The 27,155-nt window shown below is 40.0% G+C and overlaps 1 protein-coding gene across 2 annotated transcripts in view; it reads right to left on the bottom strand.

The window, feature by feature from the left end:
- GREM2 (gremlin 2, DAN family BMP antagonist) overlaps window positions 1-27,155 on the bottom strand; it is a 39,240-nt gene extending 12,085 nt beyond the window's left edge. Inside the window, exons 1-2 of one of the 2 annotated variants that reach the window (XM_079297981.1) lie at window positions 26,892-27,155; window positions 26,400-26,623 (exon numbers count right to left, since the gene is read on the bottom strand). In XM_079297981.1, the coding sequence (XP_079154107.1) occupies window positions 26,400-26,623; window positions 26,892-26,927 (260 nt within the window). In that variant the 5' untranslated portion in view covers window positions 26,928-27,155. Of the gene's footprint in view, window positions 1-26,399; window positions 26,711-26,891 lie in introns of those variants that run through there. The other variant, XM_079297982.1, reaches the window with a different exon arrangement.

Genomic DNA, 27,155 nt, shown 5'->3' with positions numbered 1-27,155 from the left:
AAAGTAGGCATTTGAATGAGTTCAGTTCTAGGAGAAAACAGATCTCTAAAGCAACATAAAAGTGCTCAAAAGAAGTGCTTGCTTCTCTTAATGATCAGAAAAATGCAAGTACTTCTAAAAATCAACAGGTGGAATGCAATCTTGTATATAAGAAACACTAAAATAATCAGAAGGGAAGTAACATTTAATTTTTTTCCTGATTTTCTGGTAGATTCAGACAGTTTTATTCCTTCAGGCTCTCTGTCAAGATGCTATTCTCAGTTACCACATTATGACTCTGGTCATGTTCCTGTTTGAAAAATCTAAAATGTTATTGATAGTCTAGTCTTTATAGTATGAATTTCTGTAAGCCAGTATTCTATTTATACAGTTGAAACACAGATGGTTCAAATAAGAATTGCTCTTATCCTAATATCCCACAGGCTAATCTTTCTATTAGGTAGTATGCAAATTCCCATACAAACAAAATTTCAGCTATCTGTCGCTCTACTTTCCACTATATCACTTGTAAGAATCATTTCAGCTGTATTTTCATACAGTTGTCTTAAAAATGGCACAGATTTATCATTGCTTGGAGCATTTTTCATTTACATTTATCTCTGCTTAAATTTGCCTGACAAAGCATCAGTTCTCCTACTAAAATTTACAGCAGTTCTGGGGACAGAATGCAGATCTCTGCATTGGCCCCATGCAGCCTGCTAGCTCCAACCAGGTCTATGCCATGCAAACATGTAAGTAAGTACCTTACCAGACTTACTAGTTTCACAGAAAAGCACTTTTTCTCCTGGGTGAGGCTAAATATAGGGAATCCTCTCATCCTATTTTGCCTTTCCTTCAGTTTATAAGCAACGCACCTCCTCACAAAATTCCTCTGCCAAATTTCAAAAGGTTTGGACAGCAAGGCAGGTTTGAAAACTTCTATTGCACTACACTGTGTATTTTCTCCTAGGGTACACAGGGAAGCATGAAAAATCTTTCAGGGAAGGAGACAAGGGGAACAAGTCAATGATATCACAACTTAGAACAGGTGGTGTGAACAGTAAAGGGGATGTTTAGGGTTACTGTGGTGGACTGGCACACTGAACACACCCATAGGAAATCAGAGTTCATGAGCTCTAATGTTCACATGTAACGCAAGACACCTTGAAACAGCAGTGGGTCACCTCCAAGTTTTTAGTACATTCTCTCAGCCAGGGTGTAAGCTGGCCCAACAGTGTAAAGCTTGTTTGCAGTCTGTGTCGATGGAAGCCAAGCAGGAACAAGTCACTGCTGCACACCATGCATGGTATTGTCCTTAGGTTGTCCTGTAATGTTTTGTAACTCCTTTTGTTCACAAACATACTTGGGGAATTACCAGATGTTTTGTCCTTTCCCTAAGAGCACCAGCCTTCTCCTTGGCTTACTTTTGCAGTTACTTTTTGTGGGTTAACCAATGGCCCATCACAATCCCTGTTTAATTAGTTTTGTTTCAAATGTTTAACTCGGCTGTGGGCTTTGCTCTGAAACACCCTGTTCACTCAGGGTCTCTACAAGAAAATATTGATGTATGCAACCAAAATATAATTCACACCTGTAAGGGCTGAAAAGTGCAGCAACCACATGCTGTGATGGGGGGTTTTTTTCTGTGTTTTTGCAAGCCTAAAAACACACATGACATTTGGAGTTCAAAACCTTTAGAGTTATACAGCTTCTTGGTTACCCTAGTCCATACACTGTTGCTACCTTGATGAAAGTTTGGAAATATTTTGACCTTTGCTTTTTAATATATAAAAAAGAATTTTTACTTCACTACATGTCTACTGATATTTCCAAACTGACAGTAACCTTTTTGACTGTCACAGCTGTCACACAGACAAAAATAAATCATAGCAACTCAACAACTGTTAAAATAAAAAAATCTTTTGAGAGAAAAAAAATCTTTTGAGATACTGGGAAGTCAGGAACACAAATAAAATTTTAATTATATACGCACTATCAACATAAAATGCTAAATACCTATACACTTCAAAATAACTGTCCAGAAATATTAGAAAACATATAGCACACAGAATGAATGGGCAAACTGCCATTTATGCACTTTTACTGGCAGTGTGTGTCTCAACTAAAAGTAAATAGAAGAAAAATTCTCAGTTAAATGCTGCAGGATGGTCTGCAGCAAATACTGGAAATTTACTCTATCCCTCCCTCTTCACACTGCTGGCAACACATGGCCGTCCCATATCTATGTTCTCGTGGCTTTAATTAATGCTCAGATCAGTGATTCTCCCTCTGTCTTTATAAACAGAATGTAAATATTTGCTCTGTCTGTATTCTGGTTTATAGACCTGACCAACTACTGAATATGAAGGCTGTAATTCAATCACAGAAGGATCTGTTGCCATGTGTAAACTGGGATTTTATGTTTTATGACTTAGGCTTTGCAGAGCATCCATCTTCCTACTCACCTCCCCCTCTCCTTGCCCACGACTGAATTATAGTTCTGTCTCTAATTGAAGCTTAGTATTATTCTATTTCTCTTCTGTGGAGACAAAGACCAGAGCTATCATTCTGAATACACAGCAAGCCACAGGAGCCTGAATGAGGTACTCTAATGACAGGTCCTCCTCCACAGCACATTTGCAGTCTTTCTGCTAATTAATTTGATTTCCTTTGTCTAGACTAACATAATACAGCGAGTTATGCTCATTTAAAGGGAGATCGTTAGCCTTTCAGTTCACTCCAAATGAGGAGGAAAGAAGAGTCAATAGACTGGAATCTGGGGGAGACTGACTGACTTTGGCCTTGACTACATCATTGCTTATGTTTTCACTTGACCAAGACTTTGTCTCCAGGAGAACCCGAGACAGCACTATCATCAGAGGAGAGACTATAATCAAAATCAGATATCGTCGGTATGTGCATGGCAAGGCAGTGGCAGCTACACAGAAGGGTTCTGTCTATGATGGACTGCAGTCAGCAGCTTTCTTCCTGGCAATCACTTGGCATTTGCTGTTCACAGCTCCTGACATCCTCAGAAGGCTGAACAAACATGTAATTAAAAACACACACGAGCTGATTGCTCCAGACTCCCTTCACAGAACAAAAGGAGATTCAGTAGTGTACCACTGGACTAGTAAACCAGAAGCACAGCTAGTAAAGGAGTTAAAGAAATAACTTCCTCACTATCTGGAAGGCAAGACCTACATTCACCAGAATGGTGAATGGAGGAGAAGGGAGAAAGCCCACAGGAGAATCACCAACCCCTTCTGCTCACACACCCACAGAAAAGTGCCAGAGCTCTCCTTCTGTAGATAGTTTCAGGACCACTTCTGTCCCTGTAACCTCAGTTGCACTTATACTTTTGCAGCATCAGAGAGGATGGGCTCCAACTTCAGGACTTACTGGTTGAGGGGTTATTTTTTTGGCTCATAGTAACTGGGCACCTTCTTTACCCAACCACCAGCAGAAGATAAACTGCACCTGGAGGCTCTTTATTAACTTATTCTGACCTTGGTTTTTTTACAGTGTTTGGCCACAAGCCATTCAAACTGTGTCACTACAGTTAAGCTTTGCGTATTTTTCCATTACTGATGCTTTCAAGATCAGCAGAAACAGAAAGTAAGTAAAAGGAAATCTAAAGATTCTTCTCTTTGGTTCTTTCAGAAAGCTAATCTCAGAAAGGTCAGGAAAGTATCTTGGAACAGTTAGCCATCTAGCCATAACATCTAGCTATAAATTTCAGTGTGAAGTCACAAGCACCATTTCTCTTCCAGGTCTATTCAATGACTCTTCCCCAGTTCTACCTTAGGCAGCTCTTCCTTGAATCTAGAGAAGAGAGAGACAACACTTCTGGCAATCTTGGATGACTTCAAGTTACCACACAGAAGGAAAAAGATACCAAGAGCCCATTGCACGTCAGTGCTTAATTGGATTGAGAGTAATGAATGGTCCAAGGAAGGGGCAGAGAGCTTCCCTTCTGACATGACTACAAGGTGAGATCCTAGCTGACAGGTCCACATGTGACCAGCAAATGCAAAACTGACTGGGAAGAGAGGGAACGAGTGACCAGGAAGGTTGTCCATTCAGGGTTTGCTTTGGTTTCTTTTCTCTTATTACAAAGTAGTCAGAGAACATAGGCATTGCAGTTCACACCTTTCCTAACCACTTAGTGCTGGTTTAAGCATTTCATAAAGAAGCAGAAAGGAAGCTTGATCAGATGAAGGTTTTGTTCCATCAGATGAAAGTGCTTGTAATGGCTCAGCAACCAGATGCCATCTGTGCCACTAGCTAAGTCTCACTGTAGTTGATTACAGCCAAATAAGATGATCCCAAAGAAAATGCTCTGATCCATAGATTTAATCTGGTTCCTAATGAATGATCACACACACATATTCATTTACGAGAGATTTAAATAAAAAATGCGAAAATCATTATGTACCTGTGAACTAGACTTTTCAAATATTTTTTCCTATGTCTTGGCTAAACAGTAGACTTTTTAAAGAAGTTGTGTGTAATATGGGGTTAAGAGGACAGGAATCTAAAACAAGGGATGAGGGAAAATATTTTATGACAATATAAGAACTAGACATATTGAAAGCCTCATCTTGATATTGGAGCACTGGCCTCTGTCTCCACTTAAGATCAGCTAAATAATAAGATTCTGAATTATCCCTTATTTTTTCTTTTCAATAAGGAAGTGAAGCGAGCAAAAATTGGTTTTAATATACTTTCAATGTAAAATTACTAAATCTTCAAAAGCCAAGAAGACATTTAAGAGTTAACATGAAACATGTTTTTGTCTCAATAATGGGAAATCCCTAAGAACACATGTCAGTTCAAACTAGGGCCTTCAGGTGCTTTCAGTCCAAAAATGTCTGAATCTCTTTCTTTGAAAAAGCCTCTTTGAAAAAAAGTTTTGATCAACACTTCTGAAAACTTTCATTCCCACTGTGTGAAGAGACAAAAAAAGTTTCAACTGAACTTACCACAATTCCTGTAGTATGATGGACCTCAATGGGTCAGTGATAACCACAGCCCCATGGGACTTTCTATGCTTGTATTTTGAAAGGAGGCTCAGTAAAGAATTTGGCTTAGGAAAACAAGACTGTGCTTCCTCTCTTCCCTTACTTAGTTTCAGAACAACAGCTTTTGCTTTGAGTGATTATTTCAGCTTCTATAATTTTTCTCCAGCAGAAAACTGTAGAGAAGCCTCACACATATCACATCAGTGATTTGGGCAGCATAAGAACACGGTGAATGTCAGAGCAACAGAACAGCAATTAGGAGAAACTTCATAAAAAATGCACCTAGCAAAGGTAAAGCTAAAAGCAGCTCACCTGTCTGAAAATCTAACTTGGCAAAACCCCTTCTTCTCAGAGGAACCTAAGAAGCTCTTAATCAGCACAAAAACTGAAGAGTACTAATTGCTACTTGGCAAAAACTCTGTTTATTAAAAACCCAGGGACACTTGTGGAGTTTTTTTTTTTTTTGTTTCCCACTCTCAAAATCAAACACTTTGTTCTACAACATGAATGACACAAAAAGCTACATCAAAGCAAGTGCACACTTCTGTATCTACATCTTTGTTATAAACTTGAAGGGAAGGACTCTTACACATACCTAAGAAAATTTAAAAAAAAATTTTTAAAAGGATTGGAAATTAAAACATTAAACTGTATGGTTTAAGCAGAATGTGCAATGGCACTGCAGACTTAAAGCAGAAAAGAAAGCAAGACAGGTGATTTTGAAATAATAGAAACTTTAGAATGCAAGCTACTAGTGGATTTACAGCATAACTGTATAGAAGACATAAAGAGCTCCTCTCAATACTATAGTTTTAACAAGGTCTTCTCTATCTCTTTTCTCTACCCCACCCACCCTCGCCCTCCCAAAAAAACCCCAAAATATTATTTGTTTAAAGCTGCTTGCCAAATCCATGGCAAAACATCTAAGAGAAACGAGATTTAGAGACGCATTAGAAATAGGTGACAGGGACACATATATCACTGTGAGCAATCCAGAAAACACCTGTTCCCACACCTACAAAGCCTCCAGTTTCATTCTGGACTGTGACATTGCTCATGTGTCCACATGCCATGTTTCTGTAGGGTGCCCAGGAGCACAGCTGGGTGGGTGGTGATGCTGTCTTCTGCCATTCACACAGAAGACAGAGGAAGTTTGGGAGCCTCTCAGCAGCTTCCCAACAGCCCTGCTTTGTCATGTGAGTTTCACACACAGCTACCAGTGAGTGGGAGATGAACTGCACGAACTGCTTGCTATCAGTCATCCAAAAATGCAGCCAGTGGGGGACGCTACTTATCTTTCTTGTAACAAGCCTTTCAATTACATCTTCCCTGTTTACAAATGTAAACTCATTATTTCTTTACACACATGAGCTAATGATAATTTCACCCACATTCCTCTTCCATTGTAAAAAAAAACCCAAAAAACCAAAAAATTAAAAAAATAAAATTAAAAAAGGCCAAAACTAAAGCAACCAAAATAAAAAAAAACAAACTAAAAAATCTCTACAAATTGCAGAAAAGGTTAGAGAGAAAACGGAAAGCACAAATAGGCATTTGCCATATTTTACAGTTAAAGCTAGATTATGAGGTAGGCAATAAACACAAAATTCCTGGACCTGAAGGGAATTACAGTATCATATTCAACATTGTTTTGATGTCATTAGGCTTTAAGGCATGGAGGGTGAGGTCTTGATTTAAGCTCCCTGAATTATATCACCCTCCTTGGCAGATTAAGAAGGTCAATTGTTCTACATTTTTGAGTCCAAGTGAAGCTAATCACAGACCAAAACAATTAAAACCTATGCCTTTTCCCCTCAATTTTACATTCTGATTTGAATACAGCAGCAGACTGGTTCAAATATATATTCCCACTACAAACAGTCATTTTAGGACAGCAAAACTTCACTATCAGGAAGAGTAATGGCACACACAAAACCCTGTATCTGACCTTGGGAAATAACCAAAACAGCAATTAACAGCTGGCTATTTTTCTGATTGCAAACCATGCTCCTCTGAGATAAAGCTTAAATCATCTTACGCTGTCACCCAGTCCAGGATGCAGGTTAAGTCCTCTAGACTGTGAGCCACTCACTCTGCTCCTGATCTCATGTTCCCCCCCATCCAGAACACAGGCATGTGTGCAGCCACACAGTCAGCGAGACAAGTTTGCTGATCCAGCCAAAAAGGTTTGGCTTTTTCTGTTTTGCCTGCAGGATCAGAGGTGCTGCTGGGCTCCCATGCCCATGCTGGGCTGCTCTGCCTTCCCAGTTCCAGCCTCCAAGCACGCTGCCTCCAACCAGTGGCCACACCACACCCTGATACTCCTTCCAGACTGGGGCCTGGGAACGCTGTCACCCAACTTACCTGTTTCAGGGCGGAGGAGGCTAATGTAACTGGGAGGGTGTGGCTGATAAAGGCGGCGTTGACAGATGAAACTGCATGCGCTGGCTCCCTATAAGAGATGCATGGTCTTTGTATCTAAATGGCCTGGTATTAGTAGTACAGTCTGTACCACTGCAGTCAGAAGGATTGATTAATACTAATAATAATAATAATAGAATAGAATAGAATGTGATGAGTAGTACCATTTCAGATGCCCAAGAACATCATGAAGATGTTTGTTTAGGCTGACACATCAGAGACAGACCCTGTGAGAGATGCACACTCCTCCACAGTGTCCACTGGAAGCCAGGTGAGATATGTGGGATATTTGAACAGGCACATGTAGTAGGGCAGCCAGCTCCCCATCAAAACCTCATTCTGCCATAAAGACAAGGACTTGATTATGGCAAGTGTCTTAAACACTACAGCTCTGACTTATGACTACATTTCCAAAAGTGGTATGTGCAGTTTATCTCAAGTCATCAATGGATATGGGGTACTTAAAAATAGGATCTTTTATCTTATCTTGAAAATGTGCTCTGGAATTGTAGTGCAAAACTAAATAATAAACATGGAAGAAGAAGCATGAAAACTTACTCTAACTTCTCCATCCTACTGTCTGACTTTGGAGTGTCTTGCCTTTTAAGTGCAAAGGTTTCTACTGCCAAAACATCAGGGTTTTAAATGATTAAACACAACCACTGGTTACACTGCAAAAAAATTATCTATATGATATATGAAACACTGATGCCTTCTGCTTCACTCTTTCTCCATTATCATTATCATCTTCCCTGTCCTAACATTTACCCTTGCTGGATTCTCCATGCCTGATCCAGAATATAACCTGGAAGATGGTGGCAAGGTGGCTCTTTCTTTGTATGAAGATGCTATGTGCCCATGAAATTAATAAAATGCAAAATTAAACAAAACTGAATTAAGGACAAACAAACAAGTAGTGTGGTTTGGCAAAAAAAGTTGGAGGAAACACTTTTCCATTCTCTTTCCAGGTAACAGATTTCCCAGAATACTCATGAGACAGAACCAATCTGCTGGTTTATAGCTTGAAAAAAAAAAAAAAAAAACCTGTCCAAAATTATAATACACTTTGAATTTGTCCAACCTTCCTTTCAGAACAGAGAACCAGAGCTGTAAAAAAAATTGGTCACTTGTTCTGCTATTGAATTCATGCGGATTTTTGCCCTCCCTCCCTGGGCAAAAACATAAGTTTTGTTTCACATGACATGCTAAGAGATGGAGTTATGCTGTTAATACCTGAATAAGTAAAACACAAGGCAGACATTCAGGAGCATTCATTCAGCAGAAGGCTGAAGCAGTCTTCATTTGGCCTCCTACTGCTTCCCAGGCTTCAATGCCAAAGAGCACCAGCTTGTACATCTGCCACCTTACAGACACCACAATGACCAGCCAGCCAAAGGCAGCATGCCTTACCACGTTCATTGAGCTTCTCCCTTGTCACTGCACAAAGGCACCTTCACTCTCCAAAAGCCTGGCTGATTCTGAGAACCACGTGGGCTAAGGCTTTCCATTTAACTACAGCTGCTTTTATGCAAGCATAAATTTAATGTAATTAATAGTCAACAGATAGGACGAAGCTCTCATGCAGGTATGGGAGCATTTTAGTAATTAGGACTCTGATTAAGACAGGACAGCTTTAAACTAACACTGTAGAAGTTAAGCAAACACTTAATTGGCTTCCTGCATTCAGGCCTAAAATTGCCTGTTAAAGTTCCCAGACCTTAGAAGAAAAGCGTGGTCACGTACCCTGAACACCAGCAAGTCATAAGCACCAGGGAACACACCCTCTACCCACTTGTAATTAGAACTAAGAGATGGAAATTGTAGGACAGTTGAATAAGTCTGAAGTTTGGATCAGCTGGCATTTAAACAGGGAAAGGTGCCTGCCATCTTAAATGTATAGCTCTTATTTTTAGTCAATTGTGAAGTAATATTTATTCTTAAGGGCTCTGTACTTCACTGACAGCTTTTTGTTACGCCAGCTTCCATACACTCCCCCAATTTTCTTTCTTCTTCATTGTTTCAGTATGCATTGATGTTCCTCACAATGGTCATCACAGCTTGATGATCCCAACACATTCTACAATAGACAAGAAACTCCTCCGCACCTGGAAATTAAAAATCCAAAAGCAGAAGCTTATCCAATTTATATGCTAAACTCATATCTATGACCACCACCCTTCACTGATAGTGCAGTGAGTATGTTAAGGACAAATCAAGAGGCTATTTTTGGGTGCACAAATACAGAATGGAAAGTAGTAGATTATGAACTAGTTCTGGGCACCATGCTTCAGAAAACCATGCAGCCTTCCCAAGGGGAGGCAAGGGAGAAAGACAAGAGCATTTATATACACAGAAACCAACTCAATGTGGCAAGATTGCAGGAATCAGTGATCTTTAATAGAAAGAAGCAAAGTCCAGAGAAGTGATGTTAATAACTTTTAAATGCATAAAAGGCAATAGCAAAGAATAAAATTATGCTTTTAGTCTTTACAGATTTGAATGTAGTAATGTTAGCAAAAAAGATTTCAATGTTCCTATTAGTAAGCACCACAATACAAATAGCGAGGCATTGGAATTGATTTGCCTAACTTTGTAGACTTGTCATCAGAATTATTAAGGAAAATGTGATGCAAAAGGAAAAAGCAAAATCACATCTTCTGTAGATTATGTTAGATGAAATGGATCCTAACAAGCAGGAGAAGAGCCAGACAACTTCTCAAAGTTCCTTTAATTCCCTTTTAATTAAATAGACATATATACATACATATGTAACATAAAACAACCATTATCCACCAAACAACCATCTTTTTAATAGGCTGTGGAGTTTTTTTGCCTAGCTTTGTCATCTCTTTTCTTGTCTTCCTAGACTTTTAGGTTTTTTTCTATCAGAGAAATAAATCATCATTCTTTTTGGCTACATGGTCACCAAACTACTACTCAAAGCCACCTCGGTGTTTAACACACTGTGATCTGCCAAATGTGAACCTAACAGGTTTATAATGCAGATACTATCAGATGGTTTCAGAATTAAAGGCTCAGTTTGACTTCTTTTGCTGCAGGCAGAACACATAACTTTTTTGCAATGCTTCTCTGCTGGCAAAGGAGGTCAAGATTCAAGATTTTGAAGAATGTCTTGGCTTTTTCAAAATTTCATTTATTTAGAGGAAACATTGTCTTCTTTATTTTTTTGAAGATGAATGTAAGTTATAAATCATTAGAAAATAAGTCAGGTTTCCTAAAAGATATTTAAATATGCATAAAACATGCACAGACACCATTTTCCACATAAGGCTAATTTGGGCAAAGTTTTAAATCATCTTTGAATACAAATTTCAAGACAGAGGAGTCAAAACTGCAGAATTAGCCAGGGTGGTTAGATGAGAAGAGGGAAATATTGTGCCATGCACACTTTTTCCCCACGGTCCCTTCAGAGTCAGTGACAGATGCACTGAACTAGAAGGCTGGCAATGGCACTGCTGCTGCACCAGCTGATGGAGTGCCAAATTCCACAGCCAAAACCCAACGGGACAGCTGAGTGGCTTCTTACCCAGAGCTCTCAGGATGACAGAACAGGCTGACAAACAACCACGTCCTCAAAGATCTGAGGCCAGCTGCAGAGGTCTACACAGAAGAAAACATCTGTAATGTCCTCATGACAGCAAACACCCAAATTCCTCTCTATTTGTAATACCTGTAATTAACAGGTGTGGAATAGTTTGTCAACAGCTGTTATCATAAAGCTATGGCATTTGTCCTACAAGCACAGCAGTGCTCTGTGAAGCTGTACCCACTGTCCAACACTCCCTTTCCCACAGAGCATGATAAAGAAGATAATGAAATTGCTCTCAAACAGAAACTGAACACACACTGGAATAGAATTCAAGTTTCCCATCTGCCTTCTTTATCCTTCCAAAACTGATATAAGTTTTGAAATTTGATTTACTTACTGTTGCTAGTTCCCTAAAATTAATATAGAGAGTAAAGGCATCTCTTTGACATTTTCTCTATGTGGAACTGCTTCCTTACCTAGATATAGTCTAACATTTCAGATTACTATAAACAGGTGAGGTGACAATGCAGTGTGTGGTTTCCTGAAAGCCAGGAAAGAATCATTCTCCCAACAGCAAACTACAATCCATATTATTTATTTCTCTACTATTACATTCTTATTATACACTGTTATTTAGTAACCTATATACTGCTATTTCTGAGAGAAGCCACTTGTTGAGGTACGTTTTTAAAGCCAATGCTACATTTATACTCTCGTAACCCAATGCAAAGCTATGATCAAGTGGATATACATATGACCATATTCTAATAAAAAGTACATCCATCAACCACTGCCGAGGAATTACTGCAGAATTTAAACATAAGGGAAGTTTAAATCAAGAGAGAATCTTTAAAAATATCAGTACAGAAGAGAATGAGAACATCCCGAAAGACTTCATGCACTAGGCAATGCTGCAATGCTTTCTGCCAACAAAAAGTTCCACACCTCCCCACTGTGTTCAGCAAGCTCAGGAAAAGAAAATATGGTAGATGGGAGGGTTCTCTGCAAATATGTAATTTAAAATAATTTCAGAGGTTTTATCTGACAAATACTGACTTCATTGAAGTGAATGGAAACAATTATTTTTAGTTGAATAGGGACAATAATATTATTCTGTAGAAATACCAGTACAAAACCCTTGAGGTTTGAAACATATAGTCATTTAGATCAGGCAGTGATGTATCTTCAGGTAGACTTGCTGATATTTGACACATTTCAGGCAGCAAAAGAATGTACTACCATTCAAACTTGATCAGTTTGAAGTAGCCAGCAAACGCTTACAGGTAAGTTATTTTGACAGCTGATGGGTAGAAAAAAAAGAATAAAAATTACACCAAAAAAAATGTCTAGGAAGTAATTTAAAACAACAGATTAACAACATTTATATTCTTAGAATATCTTTCAATTCCAGTAAAATTTTTTGCATGTAATAACATGCTGCATATTTAGTTTTTTTTAATATTTAAAATACTAATATAATTTTAATTAACTATTTTTCATCTAGCTATAAAGAGGGAAAAAAATGGACAAGGGAAGAGAAAACTCCAAAGATGAATGTTTTCTGCTAGTGTAAAACATCAGGTAAATCCATCCTAGTAAATCCTAATCCAGGTTAGAGAAGCCCTTGGCTTTACAAGACAACCAGTATTCCAAGAGGTTACTGTAAAATATGGCTAAAAAGGTATCCCCCAAAAGTGCCTGGACAAGTTCCCTCTTTTTAAAGGCATCCAATCCAACGAAATCCTGTGAGTCAGAGGTAACTCAAACTTTCTGCTTTCTGATTTTTCTTGCTTATGCAAGTTAGTGAAGCCGCCTGGCAGGCTCACTTAGGACATCTGAGAATGGTTCAGTCTCCCATTAAATGCCTAAGAAGTTTGAGCCCACAAGAATTTAGTATCAACACACCACAGATAATTATCTACTAACATTCTCTCTTTCCATGACCTTAGGTATAGGGACCTATTAAGAACTTAATGGAAGACCACTGTGTGTAAAACACTGAAGTAAGTGAAGAAAGAAAAAGAGCTGCAATACAAATTTTTCTGGGGAAAAAAAGTAAAGAAATGAGGAGTGTTTTGTGGCACAAGTGCCATGCAATTCTAAAGTAATATAAGAATCACTCTATCACCCTGTATTCCATTGATTTACACTTCTGGTTTGAACCAAATTCAGACTAAGTTAAGGTTCACTTCAGAGATACCAGACCAGCTGAAGAAACCAGAGGTATCAGATCATCTGAAGTCATGAGGTTCAGTTTCAGCAGTGGTGACACATAACTGTTTTCCTGAAGCTAATGGTAATTTTCCCACAATGTTTGCATTACTTGTTGGATTCATAACACAAATGTCTTGTTTGGTAGTTCCCTGGCTGGAAGGACCCAGTTACTGCCAGTTGGCGGTACCAGGCAAATCATTTCAGCAAAGAAAGGCTGATCCTAATCTCTTCTCATGCAAGGCTAATACAGTATCAGTGAAGAATTCAGTATCTGTATTCCTTTGTGTGCACAGCTCCCAACTGAACTTTGGACTTGTAAAATTGTTTGTTATATATGACTTCCTCATCTTGAAGTAAAGCCATGTTCAGTGATCCATAAAAGCATCTGGGAAATCCCACAGCCCCTGAAAGGCTCAGCAGCTCTGAATTGTGACATTCTGGCTACTGGCATCAGGGACCATTCCTTATGTGAGGGCTTGACAGTAGAGAGGAGGGGGTAAAATGTGTCTAGCTGTACTGTGGATCTAATTACAGTTTCTTATAACTCCAAGGATCTTATCACCTTTAGTTCCAGAGTGTAATTTAAGCTATGCATTGAACCCTCATAGATCCTCCCCAGTCTACAGTTGCACCTTTTTCCATGCAGACTGAAAATCTCAGCAGATGCATACAAAACATTAAGCATTAAGCAGCATCTTGCAGCATTTCTTAATCTTTCTTCCACCTTTTTTTGCCCAAACACTTCTGCAGAAGCCTCCACTTATGAGATGTAGGGATCTGTAAACACTCATTTCTTCAGCATTACCTGAAGATTAATAATTTCCCACTTTGGCACACTGATTTATGTACACTTAAAGGCTAATTCCCCAAACTCCCTGTTGGCAGCACAAAGAGTGCAGGTGTCTGCCCTACCTCTGGAATACCTGATACCGGACATCTAATTTTTGTGTTCTTCAATAATCCTTAGGTGTCATCAGAGTGATTCCTCTACTGAATTATTTTGGTTGCTCAGTTTCACATTTAAAAACAGGTGCTTTGGAAAACCATGGCTTGCACTTCCATTATACTGTGCAGTTCACTCTACAGATCACTTCATTTTCTTTGGAAGCCACCTGTGCAGGTTACCACAAAGCAGTTTACCTATTAGCCTCCTGCTTCTCTGCAAGATTTATTAAATTCAGATTGTCAGGCTGATCTAACTTCACATCTCCACATACTGAGCAAGGACCATAAAAATTCTTAGCCTCTGTAATTTTAGGCAGAGGAAAACTTAAGCATGGGTAAGAAAAAGGTTTAAGGCAAGTTACCCAACAAAAAGTTTGGGGATTCATGTTTACAAACTAGCACTCTAAGCATTGTTATTTGTAGAATTCCTTTGACCTTCTTAAAAGGCCAGTCTTCTGCATAGTGAAAATAAGTGGGAAGAAAGAAGGTAAAGGCTTCTTTTACATGCCACATAACTAAGCAGGGGCCACAAGGGCCAGATACATTTATATTGTTCTTAAATTCTTCTTAAATTACTCCGAGATTGTGCTGAAATTTCCAGAATAAAAGCAAAAGCTCCTTTCATTAACTTATGCATTAATCAAGGTCTTATTGCAAGTCATACATATATGCAAGGTTGGGCTAACAGGTACATTTTAAGTAAAGAGTAAGCTGATATGAGAAGGTGACCGAGACAAAGAAGCAATGTCACTGCAATTCTGGATTCTTGATTTTTTTTTAGTGTAGCAAAATAACACAATCCTATGAGCAGCAAGGGAGAAAGAAAAAATGGCAAAATACTAAGCCTTCATCTTCCCACAGCCCTGCTATGCCTGCAGAGCTGGTCTGTGAACAGGAGCAAGCAAGATCTACAAATGTGAAACCCTTCTTGCAGACACCAGTGATTGCTGTCCTCAGCACAGATTCAGCCAGCATTTGTCTTTCTCCCTTTTCTCCTGCAGACCTCTAACAACTCTGCATCAGGGCAATAGTTGCATGCCACATGATGATCTGGAGAGAGACTGCTGTCTCCACATAGCATGGAGATGACTCAATAGTGACAAAGTAAATCATCCTTCAAAGATAAGTCAATAGTGAATAAGTGATAATAATAGCTAACATGCAATGAATACTTGTAAAGGTTACTCAACATAAAATCTACTAGTGGTTAGACATGAGTTCCCTAACATATGCTAACCAAGGAAGTCTATGAAGGAATAAATCCCACTTGACTTCTCATGAAAAGCCTTAAAAACAGCAAGTTCTGTGTATACACTCCTAGAAGAAGATTATACCCTGAGACTGTTAGTTTGCAGCCAGATATCTTATTTAAAGATGCATCTTGTAAGTATTTCTTAGGAATCATGTTAAATTGCCATGCAAAAATACTTTCAAAACCAGTGAATGTGTGAGCAGAATAGTTTGCAGTGGATAAAAAAAATCCTAAAGCCACTTTAAAGAAGCTCAAAACACTTGATGAACCCACACACACTGTGAAGTCATAAATAATCTGGAATTTAACTTCAGACTGCTGAAAAGTTCAACTCACTTTTCATTTCTGTCACTATTTGCATTTTTCTTTTTTTTTCAGTTACATGAAAGCATTAATCTGTTTGGATTTTCTTCTTGAATGTACTTTTCAAGTTCTTATATAAATTTCTAGCGTGGCATGATATCTTTCCTATAAACTCTGTGAAGACATAGCTTATAATGTTTAAAACATTCTATTTAATTAAAAGAAATTAACAGTCCTCTTAAAATGTGCAAGCAGCAGTTGTGTATTCTGAAATCCAGGCTGTAAGTATACATCCCTTAAATTTTCCTAACTTCTTGAATAAATAGATCCTTTGAGGTTTCCCAGATAAGATATATTTTAGATTACTTAGGCTACCCAAAGAATGCTTTTCCAAGTAGAGTTGAAAGTGCATTTATCTTGCTATAAATAAGGTGACTCTTAAAGAATGAAATTCAGAAGTGTTAATGTCAACCATTCAGTGGACATATCTTTGATAGGTTAACTCCGTGTCTCAAAGCACCTAAGCTAGTTTAACTCAAATTTGAAATCAATTCTGACCTTTACAATATATGCAAGTCAGGAAAAGCTGATCAAATAATTTCAGAATTAAATCATACAAGTTTTATCACAAAACCTAAGTAGGTACAAAACTGTTTAGAAAGTTTCCATTTAAATATTATGTTGACTCACAACTACCATAAAAATCACACAGAGTAAAAGGTATAATTCAAATGTCCAAGAAAAATCTATGTATGGAATAATTCAACTCACCAGAAGCAAACCCTCTCTTCCCCACTTGGATTTAGATATGCTGCTTCAAAAGAGGAAAGTGTGAGGGCAATTAGCAACTGCAGTCTCTTTCTTTTACTACAGTAAAAATATTTTTACAGGAATGGATGGTCTTGTGCAAACCATAGACAAAAACTTTGGATGTCCCAGGTTAGAAACAGTAAATCGTGATGGCAGCACAGCAATACACACTTGGGTGAAATTCTCACTGTATAGAAGGCATGGTTAAAAGTGTTAGGTTTCTAAAGTAAAAAAGTGTATTTGCATTGTCTTGAAGTAATACATTGTTCTCCTTCTCTCTGTAAAGAATTTAATCCAGTGTGTGTAAATCTGCATTAGAATTCACATCCTTACAGGCTTTGCAGAAAAACAAAATATTTAATTTTTTTTTTATCTACATATAAGGTCATAGCTACCTCTTTTAGATACCACTAATATTTGCTTACATGCACGTTTCACACTGCAACAATCAGTTAAAAAGAGAAACATGTTAGCCTTTCACAATTTTTTAAAGTGCTCAATGACAGTAAGAGTTTTTACAGCTCATAAAGTGTACCATAAGGTTCTGTTCAAACAATGATAGCATTATACAATCACAGAATGGTTTGGGTTAAAAGGAAAATTTAAAGACCTGCCAGTCCAATCCCCCTGCCATGGGCAACAACATATTCCTTTAGATCAGGTTGCTCAAAACCCCATCCAGCCTGGTCTTGAGTATTTGCAGTGATGGGACATACACAGCTTCTCTGAGCAAACTGTTCCTGGATCTCACATCAGCCCACGTCATTTCAGAAGATTTGGGATTCTGGTCTCCAGGCTGCCTCTTAAGTAACAATCTTATCTCAAGATTTTCCACACTTAGAAACTAAGCCCGTCTAGCCAGACCCCTAAGTACTAACCCAGTACTAACAGTGTTTTCAAGGCATCATGCAAGGAGTCTGCACCTACCAGCCTCATCACTTAGAGGATAGACAGTGTTTTGAACACTTATGTCAACATTTGCAGCACACTTTCTGAGCCAGTTTTCCATATATATTGATTATATACCATTTCAGACATGCAAGAGGGCACAAAGAAAGGCTGGAACAGAATTTAAACACAGCCTAATGGCCAGAAGCAAAATCAAGGTCAGGATTACCCTTTTATCTTATAAGTTTAGACCTATGCCTTGCTAAAGCGATGCCACATGGGCATAGCTGTAGGCAGAAGATATAGAAAGTAGATGAACAAGAAGTGAGGGGACACAAACATGACAGCTGACCCCACCTCACACATGGGATATTCAAGACCATATGGTGACATGGTAGGAGAACTGTTTGCAGTGATGGCCTTTGTCTTGCCAAGTTGCCACTGCACATGGTGGAGCCCTGCTTTCCTGGGGACGGTTCAACACCTGCCTGCACATGGGAAGGCACAACAAAGGCATCTCAAAGTCTGTGTTTTACACATTCAGATAAAGTAACAGCTTAAGCCAATCATGTTTGACTGCTGTCCAGTTATTTATACGAGTAAATGAAGCTGGAGTCCGAGAGGGGAGATGAACTGGCAATGTGCCGTAGAGCCTTGAGGTACAATTTGTACACAATGGGAAAGCACTCTGATTGCAGCCTATCTATCTATGTGGACAAAGCTAAGCACAGGAGTCAAAACAGGCAATACTCTGGTTTTCCTCATGACAGAGATCTCTTCCATCTGCAGGTGAACCTGCCGAGGACAGATCTGCAGAAGAGCTCACCCCAGCTGTGGCCTGAATCCCCGGAGTGGCCTGAAGAGTTACATTCACAGCAGTCTGCCCTGAGACAGGAAACCCTTGGTATGGACTTCATATCCCTGCATTTGCAGTTCTACTGCTCGAAACAATCACCTAAAACCAGAAAAAAATTCACATGGTTCCTGGAAACCTCGAAGACTCCACAATACGTGGTACTACAGTCATGGTTATAATGGAAAGGCATGGCCCTTAATGAAATTATAACTGAGCTGGCATGGAAAGGTCATCTCCACTGAATCCACAGACCTTTAAAGACCATTTAGGAGGAGAGGAATGCAGGAGAAATGAGAGTATTCCTCCACACCTTGAACAAATTACATCAGACTTTAATATCTGAAGCAGGTTAGGAGCTCACATTCACATCTTACAGCACCAAGAAAAGGAATTAATATTTTGGGGTGACTTCATGAGTAGCATACAAATCCATAAATTTCACACAAAGAGCGATCCTTGCTTTTCAGGCCTGTTTCTAAGAAATTTCATAATTGAGAGGAGTGTGAAAATTAACTATTTCCTTAATCACCTATTTATCAAATAAATATATTACCATATACAGCATGAATAGCCAACCGTAGTAGCTTCTATAACCAATAGTGACTTCATCCTGCAGTTCCTACTAATTACCAACACATGGTGGGAATAATCCATTGGCCTTTTGTGGTGCTCAGAAGCACGCAGTGAGCATCTGCCCACTTTAGCAAGAGATCTGACATTTCAGAGGTGATGAAGACATTTACAATAGTAGCTTATGTATCACCGTGTGATTATACATCCCCCTCTACTCCTAGTATTTCCCAAAAGATTTCCTGCATGTATTTCATAACAAAATTACTTCATTCTGTTTTACTGATTTGTAAGTAGTACTTGTGACCATGTAAAAATGACCTCAACTCAAACCTAGGAATGAAAAGTCATCCCTGTGGCCTTCTTTTTCTCCAGAGTTCACCCTCTAGTTGAAACATTGGCCAAGGCACAAATAAATAAACGTTAGTAAATACGAGACTGGACAGCCATTGCTTCTCAAGAGTAAAGTCTGCCAATGCCAGATATGGATCCAGAGATATTGCTGGTTTTTACCTCTTCCTTTTCCAAGGAGCTACACCCTTGTCTAGCTTGCTCAAAGTCTGGAAATTGCTGTTTATGACTGTGGCTGTAATAGCTGACCTAACCAGAAGTGCCAGGAATCAAACCACAGTCTTTGGAAAGCAACAGGATCCATAAGATAGAGACTCCTTATTTTGAGAGACTGTGCTATGAGATTCCCAATCCTAAGCCACACGAGATGGCTATGCCAGGACAACAGTTCAGATTCCGCAAATCACATCCATATTGTTAAGTTTTTTTAGCGTCTGTTGTTCTTTTAAATGGACACCAAATCTGTTTGGCGGAGAGACTCTGAGCTGCTAAATAAATAGTGATAAATTTCCTAATACTACTGGGCAGAGTGTTCCTGCAAGTACAACGTGTGTTTATCAGTTTCCCACTGAGCTAGCGTTGACTTTCAAATTTCCTTTAATCTTATTATAGTAAACATAGTACAGCTCTCTGGCAAACAAGAGGAACATTCTTCCTGTAATATCATATGCTTCTTTTAAAGAAACCTTAGAGATGTCCAGAAAATAATTAGGCTCAACTTGGAATAACACAATAAACTTGTTTCCAAAGAAACGAGTTTCACAAAATATTATATTTTTGGACTGAAAAAAAACATAGCTATTTTTATAAAGAGAAGACTGGCAAATTCTGATAGGTACTCAAAATAGTGTTTGCATGTATCATATTTTTAAAGCCAGCTATTGAAACACCAGCAGAAAAAATATTTTTCTAGTTGGAAGCAGTCTACCTGAATCGAAAGAAAAAGCAATCGGAATTCTGGATTAAGAATTCAGAAAATAGGAGGCTTTACTTTGTGAAGGAGCTTTTGCAATGCTCCTTCAAGAAGAAAGAATATCAAGTCCAGACAACTTAAAAAAAATTAGATAAAGAAAACAAAATGGGATCTATTATGGTACAGTTTGTATTTAAAGCCTCTTTTGATTTTAGAGGAATGTACAGTAGACAAAGGTGGGATTTGTTTTACAGTTCAAAAAAACCCCAAAAATCTAGGCTGATTTGTTGAGTAACTTTATGTAAGTGACTGAAGGGACTTTGGGAACCTGAAAGCAAGACAGTTTCAAGTGACATATACTAGCTTAATTTCCAATTGTGTGCATTTGTCTTGTTTCCTTCAGGATTACTATAGAAAAAGGTTCACTACATATATAAAAAATGGAACACAATGGTTTTCAGGTATCTTCTGTGATTTTTGAATAAGACAATAAATATCCCTAATAATCATAATAAGTTTCTGACATTTGAATCTTCAGCTTCAGCTACAGTTAAGAAGCCACACATTCTCATCTATGACTTTACCAAAGGCTCAGCTTCAGTAAGGAATGGAAGTATTAAAGAGACAAATGAACAATTTTCCCCTGCCTACATGGAATCCAAGATGCTTAGACTTTGTTTCTGTTTGTAAGTAGTCAGTCTTCAGACTATCTCAACAAAAACAGTTCTCACTCAAGAATTCAGCAAAGTTTCCATGGACATCATTAATGAAGACTATAGACCAAAGTCAACAAACATGCTTAGTATAAATCCATTGTGTGCAGTAATCTGAAAGGTGTCAGCCAGAGAACAATTTAAATCAAAATACAAGCAATAGCCCTCCCTCTCTTTATTACAAGACTTTACTGGATGCATTCATTAAGTCATGCAACATGTTCACATATTCCCATCTCCTTTGCCTGTCAGCCTCCTGTTGTTCCTCACAAAAGGACACTGAGCTCCAAATTATGTTGACAGAACAAGAACAGACAAACGATAGATGGATCATAACAAAGTACATGCCTAGAGCAAGGATGTCTGATATCTGAGAGCTTCCTTTTGGATGTTTTCCTTTTGGGTAGAAGCTCTGACCCACTATTTACACCCCTATCCCAAGCTCTCCCACATATTTTTAAATGACAACTTTCTAGATGTTATCTTAATGGAGACTGGCCAGATTTATGGGCAGGATCTTGCTTAACTCTAAGCCAAGCTAGTGTTTTGGCCTAACTGGAAATGAGATTAGGTCTGAGATTTGCACCAGGAAAAAAACCTGCAGTTCCATGCCAGAAATGGTCATGGAGAATTTTTACAATGCTGTTTGTTTTCTTCTTAGCACTACTGTATAATATCAGTCTATTTGAGCATTATCATAACAGCACTGAAGTAGGGTAATAGGATAGATGAGACATGGCTGGAATCCACAACAAAACTGCATGTAAACGGAGACAGACAACTAATTCACATCTAGACCAGTTCAACACAGTTTTCCAACTCCAGAAAGTGTTTGTACAACACAAGGTCAACAAGGCGTTCTGCATGAGCTGTACAAGTGTTGTTTCCAAGTTTTAAGAGATGTTAAAAATTCAGGAAATTTTCAAGATTTACTGCGTTAAATCCACAGTCTGATCTTGTATTTGTGCACTGCCCATCACACTCAATAAAAACTGGTTCCAAAATGAAATTTGGAGGGTAAATAATATATTTTCCTTCCACAGTGTACTTTACTTCTCCCACTTCCTTAACACAAAATACACAGGAACAAAAGCTTTATCAGTCTTTCTCTACTTGAATATATCACAGTTTAATTTCCTCAAGTTTCATTGCAAATCATGGTTTCTGAAAATACTCACTTCCTAAGCAGCAATTACTTTAAAACTGCCAGGAATAAGAGATAAATTTACCCTTTTTCTTTCTCTAACAGTCTTGTAATAAAGACAGTAACATGCATATTTCTATCTACAACTCATGTTTACAGTATAACCAATTCTATATGGCAGCATGAAAAACTGACCTTAGTAAAATCCTCTTAATTTTATGGCTAATCTAAAATACACCATTATAACTCTTAGAGATATTATCTGGACAGCAACAAAGAACAAAATATTCAGAATGTCATAGATAAATATGGTTAAACACAGAAGAAAAAAAAGTTAAAAGTAGGTGCTGTAAGATGACTTTTTGAGAAAGACAGGTTACAACTGAAGTTGCCATGATTGTATCACACCAGATATTGAAAGATGGATTGCCCTCTGTTTTAATGTCCTGGAGCGAGACAGATTTTTATGGTCTGCTTCCCTTTCTGAAACAGGCCTCAAAAATCTTCTTAAAATCGATAATAAAAGGCTTAATGCATTGAGAACAAGAAATACCATGGTTTCAAGTGACATATCATCATCTACACAACTCATGTTAAATCTATACCTCATCCACAGAGAAGCTATGTATTGAAATAAGAACTGGAGTAGAGAACTTCTAGCAAGAGAAATACAGTCATGTGAGAAGGAAACGCTCTCTTGTTTTTTACTTCCTATTGTTTCGCATAGCACAACATTTTCTGTAATCTAAAAGCAGTCTTGGTGCACTGATCCAGGACAAGAAGAGTATTTGTATCAAGCATGCTATACACATGTAATCCCACCATTTCCATCATGATCCAATGGAAATGTATGTAAAACTGAAGGGGTGGTAAGAAATTCATTGCTCCAATAACACATTTTTAAGTAAGAAATTCTTTCATAAGAGAGATAATCATTTATAATTAACAAAGTATTTTTTCAATTTAAAATCAACTTTTCCCAAATAAGCAAACTAAAGAAAAACATTAAACTGTAAGAAGCCAGCCAAATCACCAAAAAAAGAGAGAATGGAAATATTTTCCCTTTACAGTGAAAACTGCAGAAAAAAAAGGTTTAACACGTTTTAATGAAGCTTGAAGTTACAAGTGGAAGTTTCTAAACATCTCCCCTTAAACACTGCCCCCTGCCTGAGGCAACTAGACTCCAGGATCAGAGCATGATTCTCATCATGTGCTGGAACCCAGGAATAACCCCTCAGGCAGGACCTCCTCCCAAACCATGCCTCTGGTGCCCTGTGGGAGATGCAGCCAGCCACGACGCTGCACCAAGGGAACACAGTGAAGCATTTCTAAATGAGTTTTAAAGTAGCAAACCTGCATTGCTCACCACTCCCAAACACAAGGAGGAATACACGCAGCCGTATGGACCTTTATACGCAGAAGGGCTATGGCCAGTGACCGGCAAACAACCATGAAGAACCAGCGGTCCTTTCCTAAATGCAACTTCTGTGGCCACACCCAAAACAAAAGCACAAGGCTACACTATCCAAAATTCCCACTCAAAAAACTACTCTGCTATCACATGCCAGAGTAGGAAAAAAAAATTAGCCATCTTCATTTAGAAGTGATCTCAGGAGGACAGCCCCGGTTGGTTGCAGGGTTGTGCTCTCCAGCTGAGCCAGGAGTTTTTGGTAAGAGACACCTGAGCAATGGTGCAAGAAGCAGGGAGTAGCCCACATGCCTGGGAAAGACAGCTAGTATGGGCTTCAGACTGCGTGGTACCTCAGCAACAGCATGCTGCAAATGGACCAGGTCTACTGCAGCAGCTAGCACAGCCCAATGGGAACTGACAGGCACACAAAACATTCAGGCACAGAAGACACTGTATGTATTTCATAGGGTTTTACTTCAGGCTAGAGCTGGTCCTATGGATCATATTTCCAGCAACAACTCTAGCATGTCTTTTAGCTTAGATACATCTTAAAGGAATCCAACTGGCCCACCATGAGGAGGAGATGGACAGTAAGTGGAACAACTGAAGGATGAGCATCAAAAGCCCACTGCTGACATGAACCACAACACTATAAATGCACAACCACACCCAAGAGCATCTGCGAGCAGGGGAAATGACTTCTTTGTGCTACTCTTTAAGATACTCTTCAGATGTCAGTAAGTCTGCACAGTATTTGAACTAGTGGATTCTTACTCAGTAACTTGGAGCTGCTCATTGAAACTATTCTAACTCTAGATCAGAAATTGGCAAATACCACTGTACCAATCCCAAATTGGAATTTATCAGTTTCTGATGACTGGGTTAGAATTATTACATTATTTTAGCAATAGTATTAGAATAAGCCACTTACCAGATGTAATAAACGAAACTCAGACAGGACTATTTATTACAAAAGATGATCTGGATCTCTGAGATTTGCACTTTCATAGACATTAACAAATGGTGACTGAAACCAAGCATTTTCCAATTTATTGATGCAGTTCATTGGGTACTTCAGATATAAATTTTTACCCTCACCTGGTATTATGAAAAGAAACAAAAATCTCCATAGCTAAATTCTTTAACTTTTCATACCTTTGTCCTATTACCCACTGAAAGTCTATTTGCACAGTCTATTTGAAAGATTAAAAAAAATATATATTTCAGCTAAACAAATCAGCTCAAAGTCTTGCGTTAGCAACAGTTATTTTTGTGGCACTCTTGTGGATGCCTTACAGATGCTTTTCACTGACACATCTTTCACTTACTTATACTGCAATGGAAGACTGAGCAAAACCTGCTGCTACCAAACACTCCTCCTGCCCTCACACAAGAGCTCTGCCTGAACAGTAAGCAAAAGGAAGGTGAGAAAGCAAAATCCTACTTGCTAGGTTTCTCACTCATCCTACAACAGAGACTTTGCAAACAAGTTCTCTCTTCTCAGCTGCACAGTGATCACAAATGTTTAGAACTTCACTTGGATGACAGCAGGACCATACAACAAAAGTGAGAGAGAGACCACTTGCTCAGAGCCTGAAAACTGTCACTAGCACTCTCAGGTCCTGGCTCTCCAAGGAGGCACACTGCTGTTCCACACGGTTACTTTTTGGAAGCAATTTTTTTACAGTCTTATGCTATTACTCTTCTTCAATTTTTGCAAATAATGAAGAAAGACCAGCCTGAGAAGCAGGAATCAAGTTTTGCAAGTGAAGCATCTGCATTAAAATACATCAAGCATTATAAGCAAATACTTCAGGCTGTGCACACTTCTTGAAGTTCAAGAAACAATCTAATCCCTTAAGGAAACACAGCATCTGTATTGTACTGGCACGGGTGGGAACACAAGATTCTGAAGTGCTTGCTGATTTCACCCCGGTTTAGCAAGAAATAGCCTTGGAGCAGCCTGAAAACCGACTTCCTAACTGGGGATCTGACATTGCTTGGTCTTGCACCTGCTGCTTCATGATCGTTGAGAGGGCTGTGGGATTCATAACCTGGGGCTTTTTCTCAGGGAATCCCTATCCCTGGGCTGAAGCTCACCTAACTCTACTCATTGGAATTTCATTCTGTTTATTTCTTTTCTTTCAGAGAAAAAAAAGAAAAAAAAAAAAAAGAAAAAAAAACCCAAAGAGGTTTAACTTGTTATGAGCTGTTAATTTTGTCCTCAAAAATCCACCAGCAGTTATATAACCACTTTCACAATAGCATGCTAAAAATAAGAGCTGTTCAGCCAAATGCCACTGCAATTTTTTTATAAGACCTGTGCCTCCAATTCTGCAAGACCTGTGGAAGCACATTTCCTTAACTTTAGCAGAAAGTCTGTCAGGAGCTCCTTGTGAGACAGACATGGGTTTGTATAATCCTCAAGTTCAAGGTAAAAGAAAAAAAAAATAAAAAGAAGCGTCTGTATACACACACGTATATTTCCAAGTCATGACTTAAAGTAATGCTATTCGCTCTTGGAGCTGATCCCTCGTGGGGTTTCATAATCACAAACCATCATTAACCCAAAGCAAAGAAAGAAAGGTACAAAGGGGCACAGGTTTCAAGCACGAGCTAATTTTTTTCCTGATTTGTGTTTCTTTTTCCTTCGGGAGGGCGCGTGGGGACCTGGCCATCCAGGTGCCTTCCCGGGGCGCTCGGAGCAAGCAGCCGGCGCTCGGCGCCGCTCCCGCTGATCCCGCTCCGCGCCCCGCGGGCGCCCAGGGCTCGGACGAGCCGCTGCCCCGAGCCGAGCCGAGCCGAGCCGAGCCGAGCCGAGCCGAGCCGAGCCGAGCCGAGCCGAGCCGAGCCGGACCGGGCGGGCAGGGGGCGAGGGACAGGGCAGCGGGACGAGGCTGCGGGCGGCCCCGCGCTGTCACCGCCACGGCGGGCCCCGCCGCCTGTCCCCGGAGGGGCTGTAGGAGGGCAGGGGAGAAGGAGGAGGATGAGGAGGAGGAGAGCGAGCCGGCCGCCAGAGGAGCGGTGCCGGGTCAGGGCGCTGGGAGCCCCATACCTGCAGGGAGGCGGGGAAGGGTCCGTCCGCCGGCTATAGATCCCAAGGGGCGATGAAGCGCGGTGGCGGTCGCCGCCCTGTGCCGCTGGTGCCGGTGGTGCGAAGCCCCGGCCGGCTGCAGATGCCCATAGGCGCTCGCTGGGGCCGGCGGTGCGCGGAGCGGGCGAGGCGGCCGTGCCGGTCCCGACGGCTGCGGGGAGCGCGGCACTGGCTCGGCGCAGCCACTGCCCGGGGAGAGGATCAAGGCCCCGCTTTCGATTGGCTCCGGTGGCCGAACAGCTCACACCGGCCTGCCCGCCCGCCGCCTCCCGCCCGCCTCCCCTCCGCCGCCCCACGCGCGGCGCTCCGCTCCCGCCGCTCCTCCCTGCGCCCGACCTGCCGCGCTCGGCCGGCTCCGCTCCTTCCCCCGCGCCCGCCCGCTCCCCCGCCGCCCTCCCTTCCCCAAAACGGCGTCCAACCCCGGGCCCTTTGTTTATGGAGGGACATTCTCACCGTGCGTCTGACAAAACACCCTCCTTCCCTTCGCATCTTCCTCCGTGGGCCGAGGGACCCGCGACTTTAAGCGTTCATGACATTTCGTGTCATGCTCAATATTCAGACACGTTTGTTCTCTGAACACTTAAAAAAATATCCCTAGCAAGTAAAATTAAAAGCATGCAGTGCTTGATCACCTGAGGGCTAAATCTGAGGTAGGACAAAGCATTCTTTGCCTGAGTTGAGTTTGCTTTTCTTGCGCTGTTTGGGCTCCTAGCCCCA

Source organism: Erithacus rubecula (assembly GCF_903797595.1).
Source record: "Erithacus rubecula genome assembly, chromosome: 2".
NCBI lineage: Eukaryota > Metazoa > Chordata > Aves > Passeriformes > Muscicapidae > Erithacus > Erithacus rubecula.
This window is presented reverse-complemented; position numbering and strand designations above follow the sequence as displayed.